Source organism: Cynocephalus volans, chromosome 7, assembly GCF_027409185.1.
Source record: "Cynocephalus volans isolate mCynVol1 chromosome 7, mCynVol1.pri, whole genome shotgun sequence".
Classification (NCBI taxonomy): Eukaryota; Metazoa; Chordata; class Mammalia; order Dermoptera; family Cynocephalidae; genus Cynocephalus; species Cynocephalus volans.
In genome coordinates this window covers 51,970,686-51,987,894 of record NC_084466.1, presented here as the reverse complement: position 1 = coordinate 51,987,894, position 17,209 = coordinate 51,970,686, and the positions used below count along the sequence as shown (strand labels likewise).

The 17,209-nt window shown below is 31.9% G+C and overlaps 1 protein-coding gene across 4 annotated transcripts in view; it reads right to left on the bottom strand.

The window, feature by feature from the left end:
* Nucleotides 1-17,209, bottom strand: part of DIAPH3 (diaphanous related formin 3) — a 493,080-nt gene that overhangs the window by 246,570 nt on the left and 229,301 nt on the right. For all 4 annotated transcript variants that reach the window (XM_063102549.1, XM_063102550.1, XM_063102551.1 and 1 more), the window contains 3 exons: nt 15,561-15,656; nt 7,853-7,947; nt 5,079-5,180 (listed from right to left, as the gene is read on the bottom strand). In XM_063102549.1, the coding sequence (XP_062958619.1) occupies nt 5,079-5,180; nt 7,853-7,947; nt 15,561-15,656 (293 nt within the window). The remainder of the gene's footprint in view (nt 1-5,078; nt 5,181-7,852; nt 7,948-15,560; nt 15,657-17,209) is intronic.

The following is a 17,209-nucleotide window of genomic DNA, read 5'->3' as shown; positions in this document are numbered from 1 at the left end:
TGTATTATTCATTATAAGCCACAATAAAAAGATACAGAGATTGACTACTTCACAGAGCACTCTTCTAAAATACCATTTGACCAGAATCCTTAGTCTCTTGGCATTAAATGACAGCTTGTTCAGAATTTCTGATGTGCTATTTTTCATATACCAAAACATCCTAAAAAACACAGGACATATAAACGTTGTATAATATATAATATATATGATAAGCTACAAAAACAAGTCAATAATATCATTAAGTTCTAAGGCATTCAATTCATACCACTGGATTTCAATTCTAAGAGGTAGCAGTCCACCTACCACCACCATGTCACTACCACTACAACATGATACACATGGATGGGTCAGTTCCAGAATACCTTGAGAGCTGTCCTGCTCAAATGGGCTCACGTCCTGTCATAAGGACCACAAGCAGAATCAGCTCAGAAAGGTACTTTAAGATTCTGAATTACTAGAAATAACAGATGAATGACCAAAGTCTTAGTACTATAAAAGTATCCATGTCTACTACATATGCATTTAAGACTATTTCAATTAGGAAGAGAGGTAGTATCAGCATTAAAGAACTTTGCTTCCAATTTCAAAGGAGAAATAAATAAATGTGGATATAAAACTCTGTATTACAGTAAACCTGTAGAAAATGTAGATATATCAAATAGTTGGAAGAAAGCTTCAAGGACATACAATTTAATAGGTATTGACATAATATTTCTGATAGTAAATTGGTATAACATATTCTACAGAACATAGAACCCTAGAAAGTTGTATGTAAGTAATAACATAATAAAAGTAAAACATATTTCCAATTTACACATTATTTCTGATACATATGAATTGGTCGTTAATTCACATTGGTCACTAACATTTTGGATGTGTTATTTTGCATAATGCCTTTCTGTCAAAGAGAAAATAACGTAAATGAGCACCAATGTTCTGGTAGAGCTGCATCTTGTCTATTTTTTTACATAATTCTTGTGGAGATTAAGTTGATTACATAATGCAAACAACTTCAGTGAATTTATCCATTGCCTCAAGTTTGGGTTTGTGTTTTTATTGAAATGTAATTGATAGTACACATCTGTGGGGTACAACGTTGAATATCAATACATGTGTGCTTAAATTAGGATAATTACTATACTCATCATTGCACAATGTAATCATTTTTGTGATTGGCCCTTTACCAATTTCTCACTAACCTTCCTCCCCTTTTCCCACCTCTGGTAGCATCACTTCAATTTTCTCCTTTTAAAAGTTCAACAAATTATTGTGATTGTTGTATCTTTCTTTTTGTAGCTCCCATTTATGAGAGAGGACTTGCAATATTTCTCTTCTGTGCCTGGCTTATTTCACTTAACATAATTTTCTTTAAGCTCATCTATGTTGCTGCAAATGGAAGAATTTCACTCTTTTTATAGCTGAGTAGTATTCCATTGTGTATACCACATTTTCCTTAGCCACTAATCTGTCAACAGACATTTAGGTTGGTTCCAACTCTTAGCTGTTGTAAATAGAGCTGCAATAAACATCAGAGTGCAGGTGTCCCTTCGACATGATGCTTTCCACTCCTTTGCGTATGTACCCAGCAGTGGGTTTGCTGGATTGTATGACAGTTCTATCTGTAGTTGTTTGAGGAACCTCCATACTATTTTCCATAATGGCTACACTAATTAACAGCCCCACCAACCGTGTAGAAGGGCTCCCCTTTCTCCACATCCTCGCCAGCACTTGTTATTCTCCCTCTTTTTGAAAATGGCCAGTCTAACTGGATTGAAATGGTATCTCAGTGTGGTTCTGATTTGCATTTTCCTGATGCTTAGCTATGTTGAGCACTTTCCCAGGTGTCTATTGGTCATTTGTATATCTTCCTTTGAGAAATGTCTGTTTAGCTCCTTTGTCCATTTTTTTTAAAAATCAGATTAGTTGTTTTTTTACTGTTAAGTTGTTTGAGTTCCTTGTGTATTCTGGATATTAATCCCTTGTCAGATGCATATTTTGAAAACATTCTCTCCCATTTTATAGGCTATCTTTTTGCTCTGTTAATTGTTTCTTTTGCTGTGCAGAAACTTTTTAGTTTGAAACAATTCCATTTGTTTATTTTTTCTTTTGTTGCCTGTGCTTTGGGGGTCTTATTCATAAAATCTTTGCCCAGCCTTACTTCATGTTTCCCCTATGTTTTCTTCTAGGAGTTTTATAGTTTCTGGTCTAGTTTCATTCTTATACGTATGGATATCCAGTTTTCCCAGAACCATTTGATGAAGAGAAGAGGCAAGGTTTGTGTTTAAATAGAACACACCTTTCTGAGAAATTTGTAATTTTTTCATCCAATTATGTAAATTCTTTAAATATGTAACTCATTAATATGAATCAAATTAGTAAGTTTACAAAATTTGATAAAAGAAAAAGTTAAACTGGCTAGCAAGTAATACAACTGTAGAGTTTTAACTGATTTTTTGAAAAATGAAAATGCTGGAAATCACAACATCAGTCCACAAAATCTGAAGATGAAAGAGAAATAAGTACAAGTTTATCAATGTTGAAAAATAAATGAAAAGTCAAGCTTTGGCACTATTCGGGAGTGGCAAAGACCCCAAACTTTGATTATCTCTTGTGACTCTGTATTTTTCAGGTAGGTACAAATGATTAGTACTTTAAATCTAGGCTAAGTCAAAAAGTAAATGTGTTTTTAAAGCAAAATAAAATTCTTATAGAAATGTGCAGTTTAGCTTACCTCAAATTAATTGCCCATCTTTGATGCAAACATAATTTCAAAAAGTTTGTTACTTTAAAAATGAAACAGTATTTTGGGAATTTTATAGAAATACACATGGTAATTTTAATCAGTTTTGTAAGATCACCAAATTACTGGTACAATGTTGATAAACTGAAAGCACAGCACTCTTTAATGAATTAGCAAAATTAAAATTGAGTTTATAATCCAGAAAGGAGAACAGAAATTTTCAGGCATTCCATACTGTTTCACACTCTCTGTCCATCATTTTTTGGGTTAATTATAAGGACTCTTTGGAGCTTTAAGGAGGTTTCGCCCTTTTTTTTTTTTTTTTTTTTTTTTTCCTTTGAGCAGGTGCGGTAGAGGCTATTGAGAAGTAGAGGGATCCAGATTAAGAATGGTGAAAAGTTGAAATGGAAAAAGATGAAATCAAATAACATTACTATTTGACTAAGAAAAACGGACATAAAAAGATGTCATTTTTTTCCTCAAGTTTCATTCTCCGTTTTCCACCAAAACAATTACCTTTTAAAATCTAGTACCACACAATGTGTTCAAGAATATTAGTAATCAGTAGATAATTAAAGCATTGTTCACACTGTCCATAGGAAATATTTTTCAACAGCATTACTCTTTCCCAATTATATTCTATTTACACTCAGGTATGACTTGGCACAGAACGTATAGGTTTCAGGTCAAGTTTGAACTGATGTGCTAAAAGGGAAGTGGTCTGTCTCTATCTTAAAATCAAAACTATAACCTCTACCACTGGCATCTGGGAATATATTTGTTTTAATTTTCTGACCCCTAAGAGTACATTGTTTGTAAATCATAGTTCTTTGGTATGAATCCCAGATTTTTTAAAAAGGGCATAACTTGGCTATTTTAAATAAACCTAAAATATCTACAAATTTGAGCTGAGTCTTCTGTGAGTAACTAGAACACAGGAATAGTTTTAAATCTTTTCTATTATGATATGCAACATAAACAGTTATTTGTTAAATAGACATTTTCATATATCTTGTATGTGTTTCAGATTTCATGTAAATGGGAATACTTCAAAATTGTAATTTTAAATATTACTTTAATTCAAGAGTAAAAAAAAAATGGCAAAAATCAAAACTCTAAATAGTTGGTGTTTAAAAATTTAATGTGAATTCTCCCTTATTCACCTATTCTCATATAGAAGACAGGGCAAACAGAGTAGCAAAAAGAGAACAAGAGAAAGGTATGGTAACCACGTAACCAGAAAATAATACAAACAAACAAATACCAAAAAAAAAAGGGGGGGGGAGAAAGGGGATGCAAGAGGAAGAGAGGAATACACTGGAGAAAAGTGAAAAGTGTATTTTTTTTCTTAAAAGACAATGAGTTAAACAGTTTCATAATAAAAATTATAAGAATATGAATAAGTAAAGCTCTGCTTTTTTTTCTATTATATTCTACGGGGTTTTTTGAACTTTAAGGGTAGGGTGGCTGAGAACAGTGGGTTTAGGATGAGACAGGAAGAAATTTAAGAGCAAATTTCTATAATAAACCAAAAACAGTGTGCAGATTTAGTTGTTAAGCTACCCAACCTGAATTTTCAAAATTATAACAAACACAATTTCATCTAGATTCTGGAGGCTGGAAAGATAACTGAAGACGAAAGGGGGGAAAAATCTTATTTTTTTAAAAAACCCACTAGTTTAAAGTATTGTTATGATAACTGAGTGTAACAAACCTAAAAATGATAATTTAATGATAGGATAAAAAAGCAGGGGAGAGAATGCTTGATAAAAATCTTAATTTTAAGTTGCAATACAGCTAATAGATACCATTGGCAAGTCTTTTCACCTCTTTATACCCCAGCTTCCATAAAATAGGACAAGATGATTATCAAGGTGCCTCAAAGATTTTTCTAAATGAATTCATTTTTCACCCTCACTGCCAAGACAGAGACTGTATTTCTAATTTCAGAGTCTAAACCATGAGATGAACTTAAGTGAGTGATTACAATGAGAAAATGAAGCTATTCTTTCAATATGCTAGAATATACAGCTCTAGGAAAAATCACAAATATACTCTCTATTCAGAAGAAGTGCAGTTTTCATTTTACATTTTGACATTAAATAAAGAACATAAAAAATTATATATACACTTTTGAAAAACCCTTAGACTTCATTTAAGGCAAGACTTTCAATATATATTTTAAATCAAGATAATTTCTCAAAAATATCCTTCCATTTAAAAAAAGCAAGATTAAATGTAAGTAATAATACATGAAAAAGCTTGAAATTTTCTTTCTCCTATTTCACACAGTATAAATCCCCTCAAAAGAGAGTGAACACTGAGATTCAGTACTTACCACAACAGCAAACTGCTCAGGTTCACATAAATTGTTATAGTCATTCTTGTACCGAGACAATAAATTTAATTGCTCTTGATCGGGAAGATGCTTTATTAAGTTCTAAAAATTAAAACCAAAAGAAAATATCTTCACAAAATGTACCTGTCAGATTTTAGGAAAATTAATTAGTAAACTGTGGAAAGGAAACTAGTGAACTTAATCTTTAGTTTTATTTCTAGGTAACCTCTATTATACTACGCCTTAAGCAACATTCTCTACATTTTGAAAACAGCCAATTTTCTTTTTCTCTATCTCAGAGTTATTATATATTCAAATCAAGCACTACTGAATGTTTATTTGATTAGCTATATAATTGAGAAAGAAGAACTCAACCTATACCAATGAACAGCTTTCTCACCTGTATAAATGTGTCCATTACATTTCAGCTTTAGGGAATTAAGTGTCAGAAATTTCAAGCAAAGCCAAACATATTTTAAAACTTCACTCAGGGGATAGATAAAAGAAATCATCATATTGTTACTAAAAGGTAAGGGAAAGAACACAAAAGAAATCAAGGAGGTTTTAATGGCAGTGTTTGTAAGACTTAACCACTAGGATTATGGTTTTAATAATAACAACTGAAGATATCTCTAAAACAAAGAAACTTTTCTGATGTGAAAGAAAATTTAAAAAGGCACTGAAGACACAGGATGATATACCTTGCAGATAAAAAGCATACAAAGAGATCCTGTAGAAACTTAAGTGCCCATGGCTATAAGGACCTTTGCCACATCATCTGCAGTCCAGAAACCACAGGTTGGTTCCCTTGGCTGCTCTGGCTCCTCTCCATGCACAGCTTTCCCAAGTCACACACTTAAAAGAACCACTTGAAGAAAGATCAAGGGAATACCCATAATTATGCTTTCCTGAGAAAACTTAAATGATGATACAATCCCTTGGACAAAGTCTATATACATCCTCTGTATTAAAATATAATCAACTATAATAGTGTTATAAGTTAGTGTACTGATATTACAATTAAGAAAAAAAAAAGTGGTAGGTAGTCACAGTTCCAAATCATAAAATCAGTAAATTCTGTACAACCACAATGCCAAGCACAAATTACAATTAAGCTTATATCACACTATATATATTTATGAAGGAAAAAAAAAACTTCCAAAAGTGTCATTAGTTAAAAATAGTTTTAGATAATGTTATATATTAAAAATAGTAAGATTAAAGAACAAGTTATAGAATCACTGTGTACTTTGGAATAAAACTTGGTGACAGGCCAAAAAAAAAAAAAAGTGACAATTTATGATCATGCCTAGAAAAAGTATTCACTATTAATATTATCAAACTGAATAAAAATAATAGAAGTATATGATTTTCCCTCTTAGTAGAAATTCTATCCTAAGAGATTTCTCCTAGCAGAACTGCCTGAGACCAAAGACCTGGTTATTTGTATTTTCTTTTAACCTTTGTAGTTGACAGCTAGTTTTTCTGAGCTACTTACTACATCAGGTCTGTTAATTTCCTTAGCATCCTTTTAGATGACCATCAAATCCCCTTAAATATTGTTTAATATATAATTAGATTTTAATCTTTCATCAGAAATTTATTAATTTTTCACTTCATTATTTTTACAATCTACAGTAAAAGCGCTATCACCTGGGTGGTCAATTCCTGTGTGGGGACACACACACACACACACACACACACACGAAAAAAAAAAGAAATACAAACATGCATTAAGTAGAGAAATTTTCTACTTAATAAGAAACTTGGAATCTTCACTCAGCAAGAAGTCACATATACAATCAATAACAATGAGGACAAAAATCCAGTAAAAAGAAATTGCTAGAGACAAAAAATGGTTCAAGAGTTGGTGAACTGAAGAGTTTATGAGTCTCAGAGACTCACAGCACAAATCACTAATGAGATTATATTACCACCATATTTGGAAGACAAGATAGGAGAAATAAACTTGGAACTTCTAAAAATACCATTTATTGATGGATTACAAAATTCAAAATAATTTTAATCACTGTTGACATTAACAAATAATCTTTGGTTTCTTCTTAAGGCTAAAAAATCATTTTTCTAAGTATATCCATTATCAGAATAAAAGATGGTAAACTGAAGATATTCTCTCACTATATAATTGTGTTTTGATTCTCCAACTATAAATTCTACCAAGATATATACATTACCAATACTCTGCGTGGAATTCAGCAAGTAACTTTAGTACCACACTAACATTCATTAAAAAAAATACTGTGGGTAAAACCATTTAAAAAATCTTCTAGCCTTCTGAATGATTTCAATACTATACAAACAATCTCTAGTACTCACAGGAGAACAACACAAAAGGATTGTTAGTAAAGGTAACTCTAAATGAAAACTCCCTCAGTCTTCTATACCAAAAATTAATACAACTTTATAAGCCAAAGAAAAACACATTCTAAAAGGGCTATAGAAACAAATTTAACATATTACTAGTCTTAACAGTAACACAAACAAAATGTAAAGTTAAACAATTTGCCTTTTAGAAAATCACTTAAAATAACACAAATGTAATCATTTTGATAGCATATATATTTAGTTTGCAGTTAAGAGAAGATGCAGAGTTTTATCTCCTGGCAATGCAGAAGTTATGCTAAAACTAATTATGCAGCAATGATTTTCCAGTTGAATGAGTTGGGTTAAGAATTTAGCTTCACTTACAGATTTCTATTTAATGAGAAGCTTGCAAAGAAATATTGGAATTTAAGCTCTGCCTGTTTGTTTACCTGAATCATAGACTCTGCCAACTGTGTTTCATCTACTTCCAATATCATCATTTTGATTTCCTCATATGGCACTCGAAAAGAGCTCAGGAAGATTGCTGAGAGAAAAAAAAAAGGTTCATAATAAGGTAACAAAAGAATTTAAGATGCAGTTCTATTTATAAAATCAAAAATAAATTATAAGAGAATAAATTATAAAATAAATAATATAATTACTGTGGCAGAAATTTTCATTAGCACATTTTATACTCTTCCCCAGCTTTAGAACTAGTGTTTAAACAACAGTCCTGTATTATTATGCTGGTTCCAAAGTTGATTTTTAAATGCTTAGTTATCTGCCTACCGTAGGAATGGTGCCAGTTTTCATCTGATTTTTAAAAAACTGCAATATGTTAGGTATGCTATAAAAATATCACGCTGTAATAAAAAGAATGATAAAACCCCAGCATGCGTATGTAATATTTGTCTAAACATATGTATTACCAGCTTGTATAACATCTTCCAGCCCTACTAAATATTAAAAAATATATATTTTAAGAAAACTGCTAAGCAGTACATTAACACTTTTACAAGTAATAGCACTTCACTATTCAGAAATATTGTATACAATATGCTAGAGAAATAGCCTTTCCATGTAACTAAAGCTTAAAATACCCAATTTTAGAAAACACATTTTCATGGAAAATTACCCAAATGGATGAGATAATATGTTATTTCTGAGAATTCTAAGCGTTATTTACATTTTTCTTGATACCCCAGATATCTAGTGTTACAATATAATGATCTTCTCAAAAGCTACTGAGAAATGTAAGTATATTTTCACAGCATTAGATATAATGATTTTGCTAGTACCCCCTTATTTTACTATTACTATGTTTCTATGTTGAAGAAGACATCACTTCTTGATCATACTCAGCACTTTACAAATAGCCCATTAATATATATTCTTTTTTTTAACTGAACTTGTATGTCTTTTGGTCTGTACGTATTTCCATAAAAAGTCACAGTCTTTCATAAAACTTAGAAAACATGATGTGCCTCTTACTTGGTCTAAGGCTGTGTTCCTGATTCTTGAGGATATCATGTATCACCTACAGATGAACAGCAAGGGCATCATCTTTGTTCATATCACCAGTAACATTCATACATTTCCAAATCCAAGAAGTCATAAATACAGGACAATTAAGCCAGAGATTATTAATGTCTATAATCCTTTATATCCCAAGAACGAGATGAAAGGAATAAAGAATCTAAACAATATGGTAATAGATGGAGATTTATAGAAATAAAAAGGATAAATCCACAGTAGATACCAGAAAGCACAAAAATATAATAGCTATATGATCGATCTCAAAGTAATAACCAATGAATAAAAGGGGGGGGAGTAAAATCTAATTCTTCACATCATGTAAAAAAGTTGCAGATGATGAACAAATATGAATATTAACAACAAAAAATAGTAAGAGAAATGTAAGATGACAAGTTAGCTCCTCTCTGCTTAGAGAAGAACTTAAGCACAAAATCAATGAAAAACATGTGACAAGATTTATAGCTGACAACATAAAATAAACACATGAACGTCAAAGCACTCAAAAAGCAAGGAAGCTCAGGGCAAAAATCCTGCCTTAAAATTCACAGTGTTATTTTTTCTTCAAATATAAACAAGCATCTAAAATAATTAGAATACAATGAGGTTCAAATATGAAAATGGGCAAAATACATGTAAAATCAATCAAAATAATAAAAATGGCAAATAGATAAATGTAATATATTAACCTCAAAAGCAAGCAAATTGAGAAGGTCAATTGTTAAGACATATCTGGATTGCAAACTTAGTAAGATTAATGTGAAGCCTTGAAATTATTGATACCCTTTGAGAAACAATAAATTCTATTCAAGAAACACAGCCTATGGATACAACAAAAAATACAGAAAGAGTTACAATGCTAAAGAAAAAATAAAAAAGAATTACTTTGGGCATAATATGGAAACTGGGAGGGGAAAAATTACAAATGTTCTAGAAATATCTACAGAAGATATTCTTATCTTAATCTTACAAGCATTTCTGAGCTATCCTGAAAGGAAGGAAAGGCAAGAATCCTGGAAGAAAACAAAATCATTATTTAAGAAAAGAAAAGAAAAGCCTGAAATGTTGGGCAGGGGGGAAAAGACCTTTTAAAAAAGAAGCAAGAAGATTTAAAGAAGAAAAATTAGAACTTTTAAAAATAAAAAAAATTAAACCATTGAAATTGAAAACTCAAATGAATTAGACATCCAATAAGCACAAAATTGGTGACATGAAAGACACAGTCAAAGAAGTCATACAAAACCCATTAAAAAGAAAAAAAGAGATGGAAAAATACTAAGTTACAAGACATAGAAGATGAGTAAAGATACCTAAAACGTCCAATGAAAGGTCCAAACGAAAATCATAAAGAGAACAGGAAAGAAGCATATTTGAAGAGTAAAAGCTAAGAATTTTCAAGGAATATAGAAAGGCAAATCATCAGATCAAGGAGACTCAACAAATCTCAAACGTGATAAATGAAAAAACCACACTAAATCCTTATAAAATTCCAAGCACTGGTGAGGCTATAGAATGCACTCAAACATTGTTGGTGGAAGAGTAAATTGGTACAAACACAAAATAATACACACTTAAAGCAGTGGTTGCCACACAGCCAGTCTCTGTAACAAGTGCCAGTTCAGCTACTGTAGCACAAAAGCAGCCATAGACAATATGTAAGTACATGTCCTGGCAATGTTCCAATAAAACTTTGGTTATAAAAACAGGCAGTGGACCGGATTTCAGCTAATGGCCATAGTTTATCCAAGTTATGCCTTAACCCCAACAAAATTTGAAAACAATCCAAACATCAACCAAGCATTGAATGAATCGTGTGATATTCAAAGAATGTATTACTACACTGTAATGAAAATAAATATTCTATAGCTGAATGCATTAACATGGTTTGGTTTTATTTATGTAAAATTCAAAACCAGTCAAAACCAAACTTATTGGTTAGGAACATGTATACTATTGGTAAAACTATAAGGAAAAGAAAGCAAATGTTTAAATCCAACATTCAGGATAAGGTTCCTTCTCACACGAAGGGGGATAAAATTGGAGAGAGTCGTATATAAGCCTCTATGGTAGAGATAATGTTTTTCTTTAGCCATGGGTGTTTGATTTATTATTATTAAACTATGTCATGCATCTTATAAATTTCTCATGTATAATATATATAACAATATAACTAAAATATTAAAATGAATAATATAAAAAGAAAATAAATGAGAGAAAAGTGTGATATTATGAGGTAAAGAACTAACCTTATCCAAATGAGATCTGGCCTTTGCCCTGGGCTCCTGTGAGGTACTCTCTAAGCCCTTGGAATGTCCTTTCTGATTAGAGGGTCTTTGCTTACCTGGGGGTACTGGTCCATACCAGATAGCCTATACTAACTGTGTTGTATGGTGGGGGCTTTGGGCCACACAGTATTAGTTTGACTTCTGGTGGGGGGGGTGGTGGTGGCTGGAAACTAACTAAGGTCAGTCATGCAGGAGTTCAACTATGACCAAATCCATTAAAACTCTGAACACCAATGCTCAGGGGAGCTTCCCTGGTGCTGTAGATTGAATGTTGTGTCTCCCCCCCACCCCCCACCACACACAAAGTCACAGAGACTTAATCCCCACTGGAACTGTTTGGGGTGGGAAATCCTATTATGGTACTTGAAAGGTGGAGCCTTGAAGAGGTGATTAGATTCTGAGAACCTTGCATGCCCTAGTGAATGGATTAATAATAGTGGACATTGGCATGTTCTGAGGGCTTTAAAAGGAGACCACTTGAGAGTCTCTCTGCTTTGTGCTCCACTATTTTCTGCCATGTGAGACACCCTGCATTGCTGTAAAGCCACCAGCACCAACGAAGACCCTCACCGGATGTGTTCCCTGGACTTTGGGCTTCCCAGCCTCCAAAACTGTAAGCAATAAATTTTGTTTTCTTACAAATTAACTAGAGTTCTAGGTATTTTGATATAAGCAACATAAACAGACTAATACACCAGGCTGGCAATACTGTGAATAGTGTCACTCATAGTTGCTGGGAGAAACTGATGCTGCCTACAACTCCACTGGGAGGGGAACTGAAAACTTTAGGCTTAGAACTCTCGTGGACTCAGTCCATGAACCTTTTCCCTTAACTGATTTTAATCTACCATTTTGCTATAATAAACTATAGCCACAAGTAAAACAGCTTTAGTGAGTACTGTAAGTCCTTTCAAATTCTTCAAACTTGAGAGAAATCTTGAGGCTCCCTGAATTTGCAAATAGTATCGGAAATGAGGGTGGTATTGAGGGTCCCCTAACTTTACAGATTAAAAACTGCATGATCTCACTTATACAATTATGTAAGTAAACAATAAGATAAACATAAATAACAGAATAATAAATATAATAGCAATACACGAAAAGGCAGAGAAAAGAAAATATTAATAGGAGAATCTGCTTTGCAGATGGAGATAATCTTTCATTCTCCTATATTTATCATTTGTTCACTACTTTCAAGTATTATTCTATAATTAAGATAGCATATACTATTAAACATGCATATCTGTAAAGATCAAGGTAGGGTTTTTTTTTTTTTTATAGAGTTATCTTTTGGAAAGCATTTGCTATAGTAACTAAAGGCAAAAAAATTACAGAAGAGTTGAAAATGACCTAATGCCTAATAGACAATTTAGAAGATAAGTATAAACTTTATTTTTTTAATATTTAAAAGTTACTGAGAAAAACATAAGAGATACTGATTTAAAGCCTCTAAAAGACCCATTAAAATTGAATCTTTTTACTCATATACATCTTATCCTTCAAAATGTGTTTATATAGATCCCAACAGGAAGTTTTGGGTTCAGTTAAGGAGTATAAAGTGTGCAGAACCAGGCATGATTGTTTTCTGCAAAGAAATTTATAAATATTTAAACCTTTACATTAATTTGTAGATTCCAATGTGCCTTTCTTTATAGCTCTAATACCCACTCAAAACAAATCTGGTAAAATACATGAATCTTGTAAAACTCCTGAGCCTTCTCTTGATCCTAGAATGCCTAGAATTCTGTCTTTAATGATGGGCCCAGTATTTGCCAAAAACTTTATGAACTCAAATATAAGAAGTCTAAATCTATTTAAATAGGTAAATAAATAAGTGACTTTTAGATGCATTCCTCAAATTCCATAGAATATTTCAGTAAAGAGAAAATCTAAGAGAAATTATCTAGTACAAACCCATCATTCTTCTCTTCAATAAACTTTAGAAGTCTGTCTCTCCATTTTAGTGTCATTATTCTACTACTGGCCACTGTTTTACTCCAATCTCTCAATCAAAAACAATTGTCAATATCTAGCAAGACTCTTCTGAGATTTCGAAATCTCAAGACTGAATTTCACAGACAGAAACCAGCTGTGAAGCAAACTATGATTACAGTAAAGATTAGAGGCTGCTAAAGCTTTTAAAAGCTTAAATCATAATTCTAAGAGAGGGTAAGAATAATCCTCAAATGGATTACATCATAATATGACATGGTATAAATTCTGGACCTTTTGATCTTACAGTTTAAAATATATTTATCAATTAAATAAATGGGATATACAAGGGGTCTTCAAAGCATTCATGGAAAGATTCAGATTATCTTCTAATTGTATTTTTCTAGAACTTTTTGTAGTACCCTCATATACTCTCTAGCTAAGGCAAACAAGAGAAATAGAATCCCTCTCTATGATAACAGTGTGATTTTTGTTATCTGTAAAAAGGAATAGATATACCCCGTACCTAGTGGCTATTTTCAAAATGGGTAACCTTACTCAAGTCACTTAACTGCTACAACCACCAGATTCCCCACATAAAATGTCAATGCTAATACCTACCTGGTGAGGTTGTAGTAAAGATTTAAAAAGCCAAATACAGAACTAGCACACAAAGGTAATCAATAATTATTTGCTGTTTTAATTAAATTTGAAATACTATTTAACACGTTCTGAAATATAAAAAAAAAAATACATAATCCTGTTCAATAAGTTAATTATTCAACTTTGAGATGGATATTTAGGCTAACTTATCATGGCTGACCCACCCAGAAAAAATTCTATTCTAAATGATATTTATTCAGGAATCATAACAAGGTTGTTTAGAGTCAAGACCAGCTATTTGTAATGCAGATCATGGACATTTCAAAATAAAATAATCTCTTTTAGATCACAGAGTACAGAATTTTTCAACATTAAGTTAATAACACAATGCTCTGAACTGAGACTATGTTCTTTTAGGGGAGAACATTCCCTAAAATATACGTATCATGTAACAACCTCCACAATCTCAGTGGTCTAATCACATAAAAAATCATTTCCAATTGAGACTGCATGTGCGTCACACATCAGAAAGGCAAGGCACTATTAATCAAGATCCTCATTTCGGGATGATGGACACCACTCTAACTGCCATTATGGGTGCCAAGGGAAAGAGACCACTGGAGCTTCTAGTACCCCCAATTAAATGCTTCCACTCAAAAGTTACACCACCTCCACTTATATTTATATTGGCCCAAGCATATCACATGGTGACTCCTAAGTTGAAAGGGGTAAGGATGTGCAATCAACTTGTGCCAGAAATAGAGAATTAAATTTTGGTCAATAGTTTCCGTGCCTCCACACTATCCTGGGGGATCATGGCAGGCCTACATTGTAGAAAAGGGATGGCTCTCTGTCACAGTGAGTATGAAGTGGAAGAGGTTCCAAAACTTTCATGAAAGGAATGTCAACTCTACCTTTTGTACATTGCTCCTAATGTAACGCTCTCTTTAACCAATGGCATGGATCTTTATCCTCTCACTGGAGAATTGTTTTGTCCCAACACTTGCTAAAAGCTCACTTGAGACATGCAATGACTGAGAAGAAGACCAAAAGCCATGTTAGTCTTCATCTCTCTAGATTCTCCACATTATTTATATCTCTTATACCATCAGAGGAATAGACACAGATCATATTTTTGCAACTCCAAGTAGAACTATCTTTGATGCATTTAAGGTGCAGTTAGACATGAGATAGGAGCAAAAGTATTTGTCTTATTCTCTTACAGTAATTCAGTAAGGAAGACAATTCAATACTAAGTATTTAGCCTCTGTAACAGTAATCAAATCTGAAATATTTCCAGTCAGTACTTTTGAGAAAAGGCTTTGAACTGCTCAGATGGGAAAATGAAATTCATTTTACCCATCATCCCTGTTTCCATTAATATTCTAACCTCTTTCATGTGTGATCAAGTAAACCAAATAATAGAGATCCAGAGGTATGAAAGAAAGAATACACTACCAATTTCTTTCTTTCTTTTTTTTTCCAGAATATGATCTCATTATCTGAATTCCTTAAGTCTTTATTTTTATACATCAAAAAGAAAATTAAAAGGGTAGTCCTCTTTTCAGTTACAGCACATAGAATTTCATTCTAAATCCTTTTCTTATTTTTATTTTCTAATATGCTTCAATCTTTTGAAGCACTTAATCTCATAATTTATCTAAAGATGAGTTCTTTAAATTATGCAAATAATAAAATTAAAATAATATAAAATAAAAAGAAGTCACAAACAAAATGAAATAATTTAAAGGAACCACCTCCTGTGTGTTTTGATAATTTGATAGTATTGAAATATGATACTTACAAAGGTTCTGGGCAACTTTAGAATCTAAAAATTTAAGTTCTTTAATTTTTTTCTTAATAGCTTTCTTCTCTTCAAAATCTTCCTCTTCTCTTCTCTCTGTAAAACCAAGGATACATCTACATTAGGAGCAGTAAGACATTCAAGTGGAAAAGGGCAAAATGTGAAATTTCTATTACCAAAGGAGCTAAAAAAGACATAAATCTTCTAAATCACACAATCATATAAATAAAATTTTAAAAAAATAGATATCCCAAGACCTAAACTGTTTCAGATAAGCACTGGTGGCTCCTATGCTAGAAAAACTATGAAGAGTAAATATTTGAAGGTCTAACAGGAAAAACAAAACTGAATTTATATAGACTTTGGAAACCACTACGATCAGGTGCAAAAGAATAAGCACAATTAGCTCATTTGAGCAGTATATGGGACACAATTACAAAAATTAATATACTTACATTTAGGATGGGTTAAGAAGTTAGCTATAAATGGAACTAAGGCCACCAGAGGTGGAAAAGTGAGAGGTGGAAGAGAGGTTAGGGAGAAAGTGGAAAAGGGCCACAAGAAATGTTTACATTGTGTGATGATAAAATTTTTTTAAAAAGAGAAAGATGAATAAACTTAGAAATCTATTTTTAAAAAGTTAGCTTTAAGAATCCTAAGTAAAAACAAGATTGTTTTATGTTTGATATACTATGCTTATTTAAAAATACAGCTCATATAAAACTGGAAGAATAAACTGTTTAAAATTTGAAAAATAATCACTTTGATACTCAGCTTATTTTACCTGAATGTTTTAAAATCAAATACATTTAATCACTTTACCCTTTATAGACATGTATAATAATAAACACACCATGATAAAAAAAAAACAAAACTATGTAACCTATTGTTACAGCACAGCTTATGATAGTCAAGGTTAATAGCTATAACCAATAAAGTGATCCTGTCATTTTTCCTCACTCTTGTGTCCATAAACAACACTTCTGATCAAAGTCAGTTATTTCACAAAATTAGGATCTTGATGACAAAGAACAATGGGACTAAGTACTTAAGCAGATATGTACAAAAAATCACTAATAACTCTAAAAAGCACACAGAATTTATAACTGGTTGCAAGATCATCATGTATATAACAAGGCATGTGATAATTACATTATTATCAGAAAGAAACATTATAATTACATGTTTTGGTAAACAGTGTGAAGTAAGGATCAAATTTTCTATTTTTCAAAATATTACCTAATTATTTCTGTATCATTTTATGAGTAATTAACCATCTTTCTCAACTGATTTTAAAATTACACTTTTACCTCATACTTAGTATCTACATAAACTAGGTCTGTTTCTCTGGGCTTCTAATTCTGTTCCATTGCTCTCTGTGCTACTCCTATGTTAATACTCTTTCTTAAGCACTATAGATTTATGATATATTTTATTAATGGGTTGCTCAAATTATTTTTCTTCCTTTTCTAAATTATCTACACTTTTCTCGTTTATTTTTCCACATGAACTTCAGAGTAATTCAAAAGTTCCAGAAAGAAAATCCATTTAAATTGTATTTGAATTGCAAGGCATGCATAAATAGATTCGGGGAGATCTGACATCTTGACAATTTTCAAACTTCCCAATCATGAATATGACATATGTCT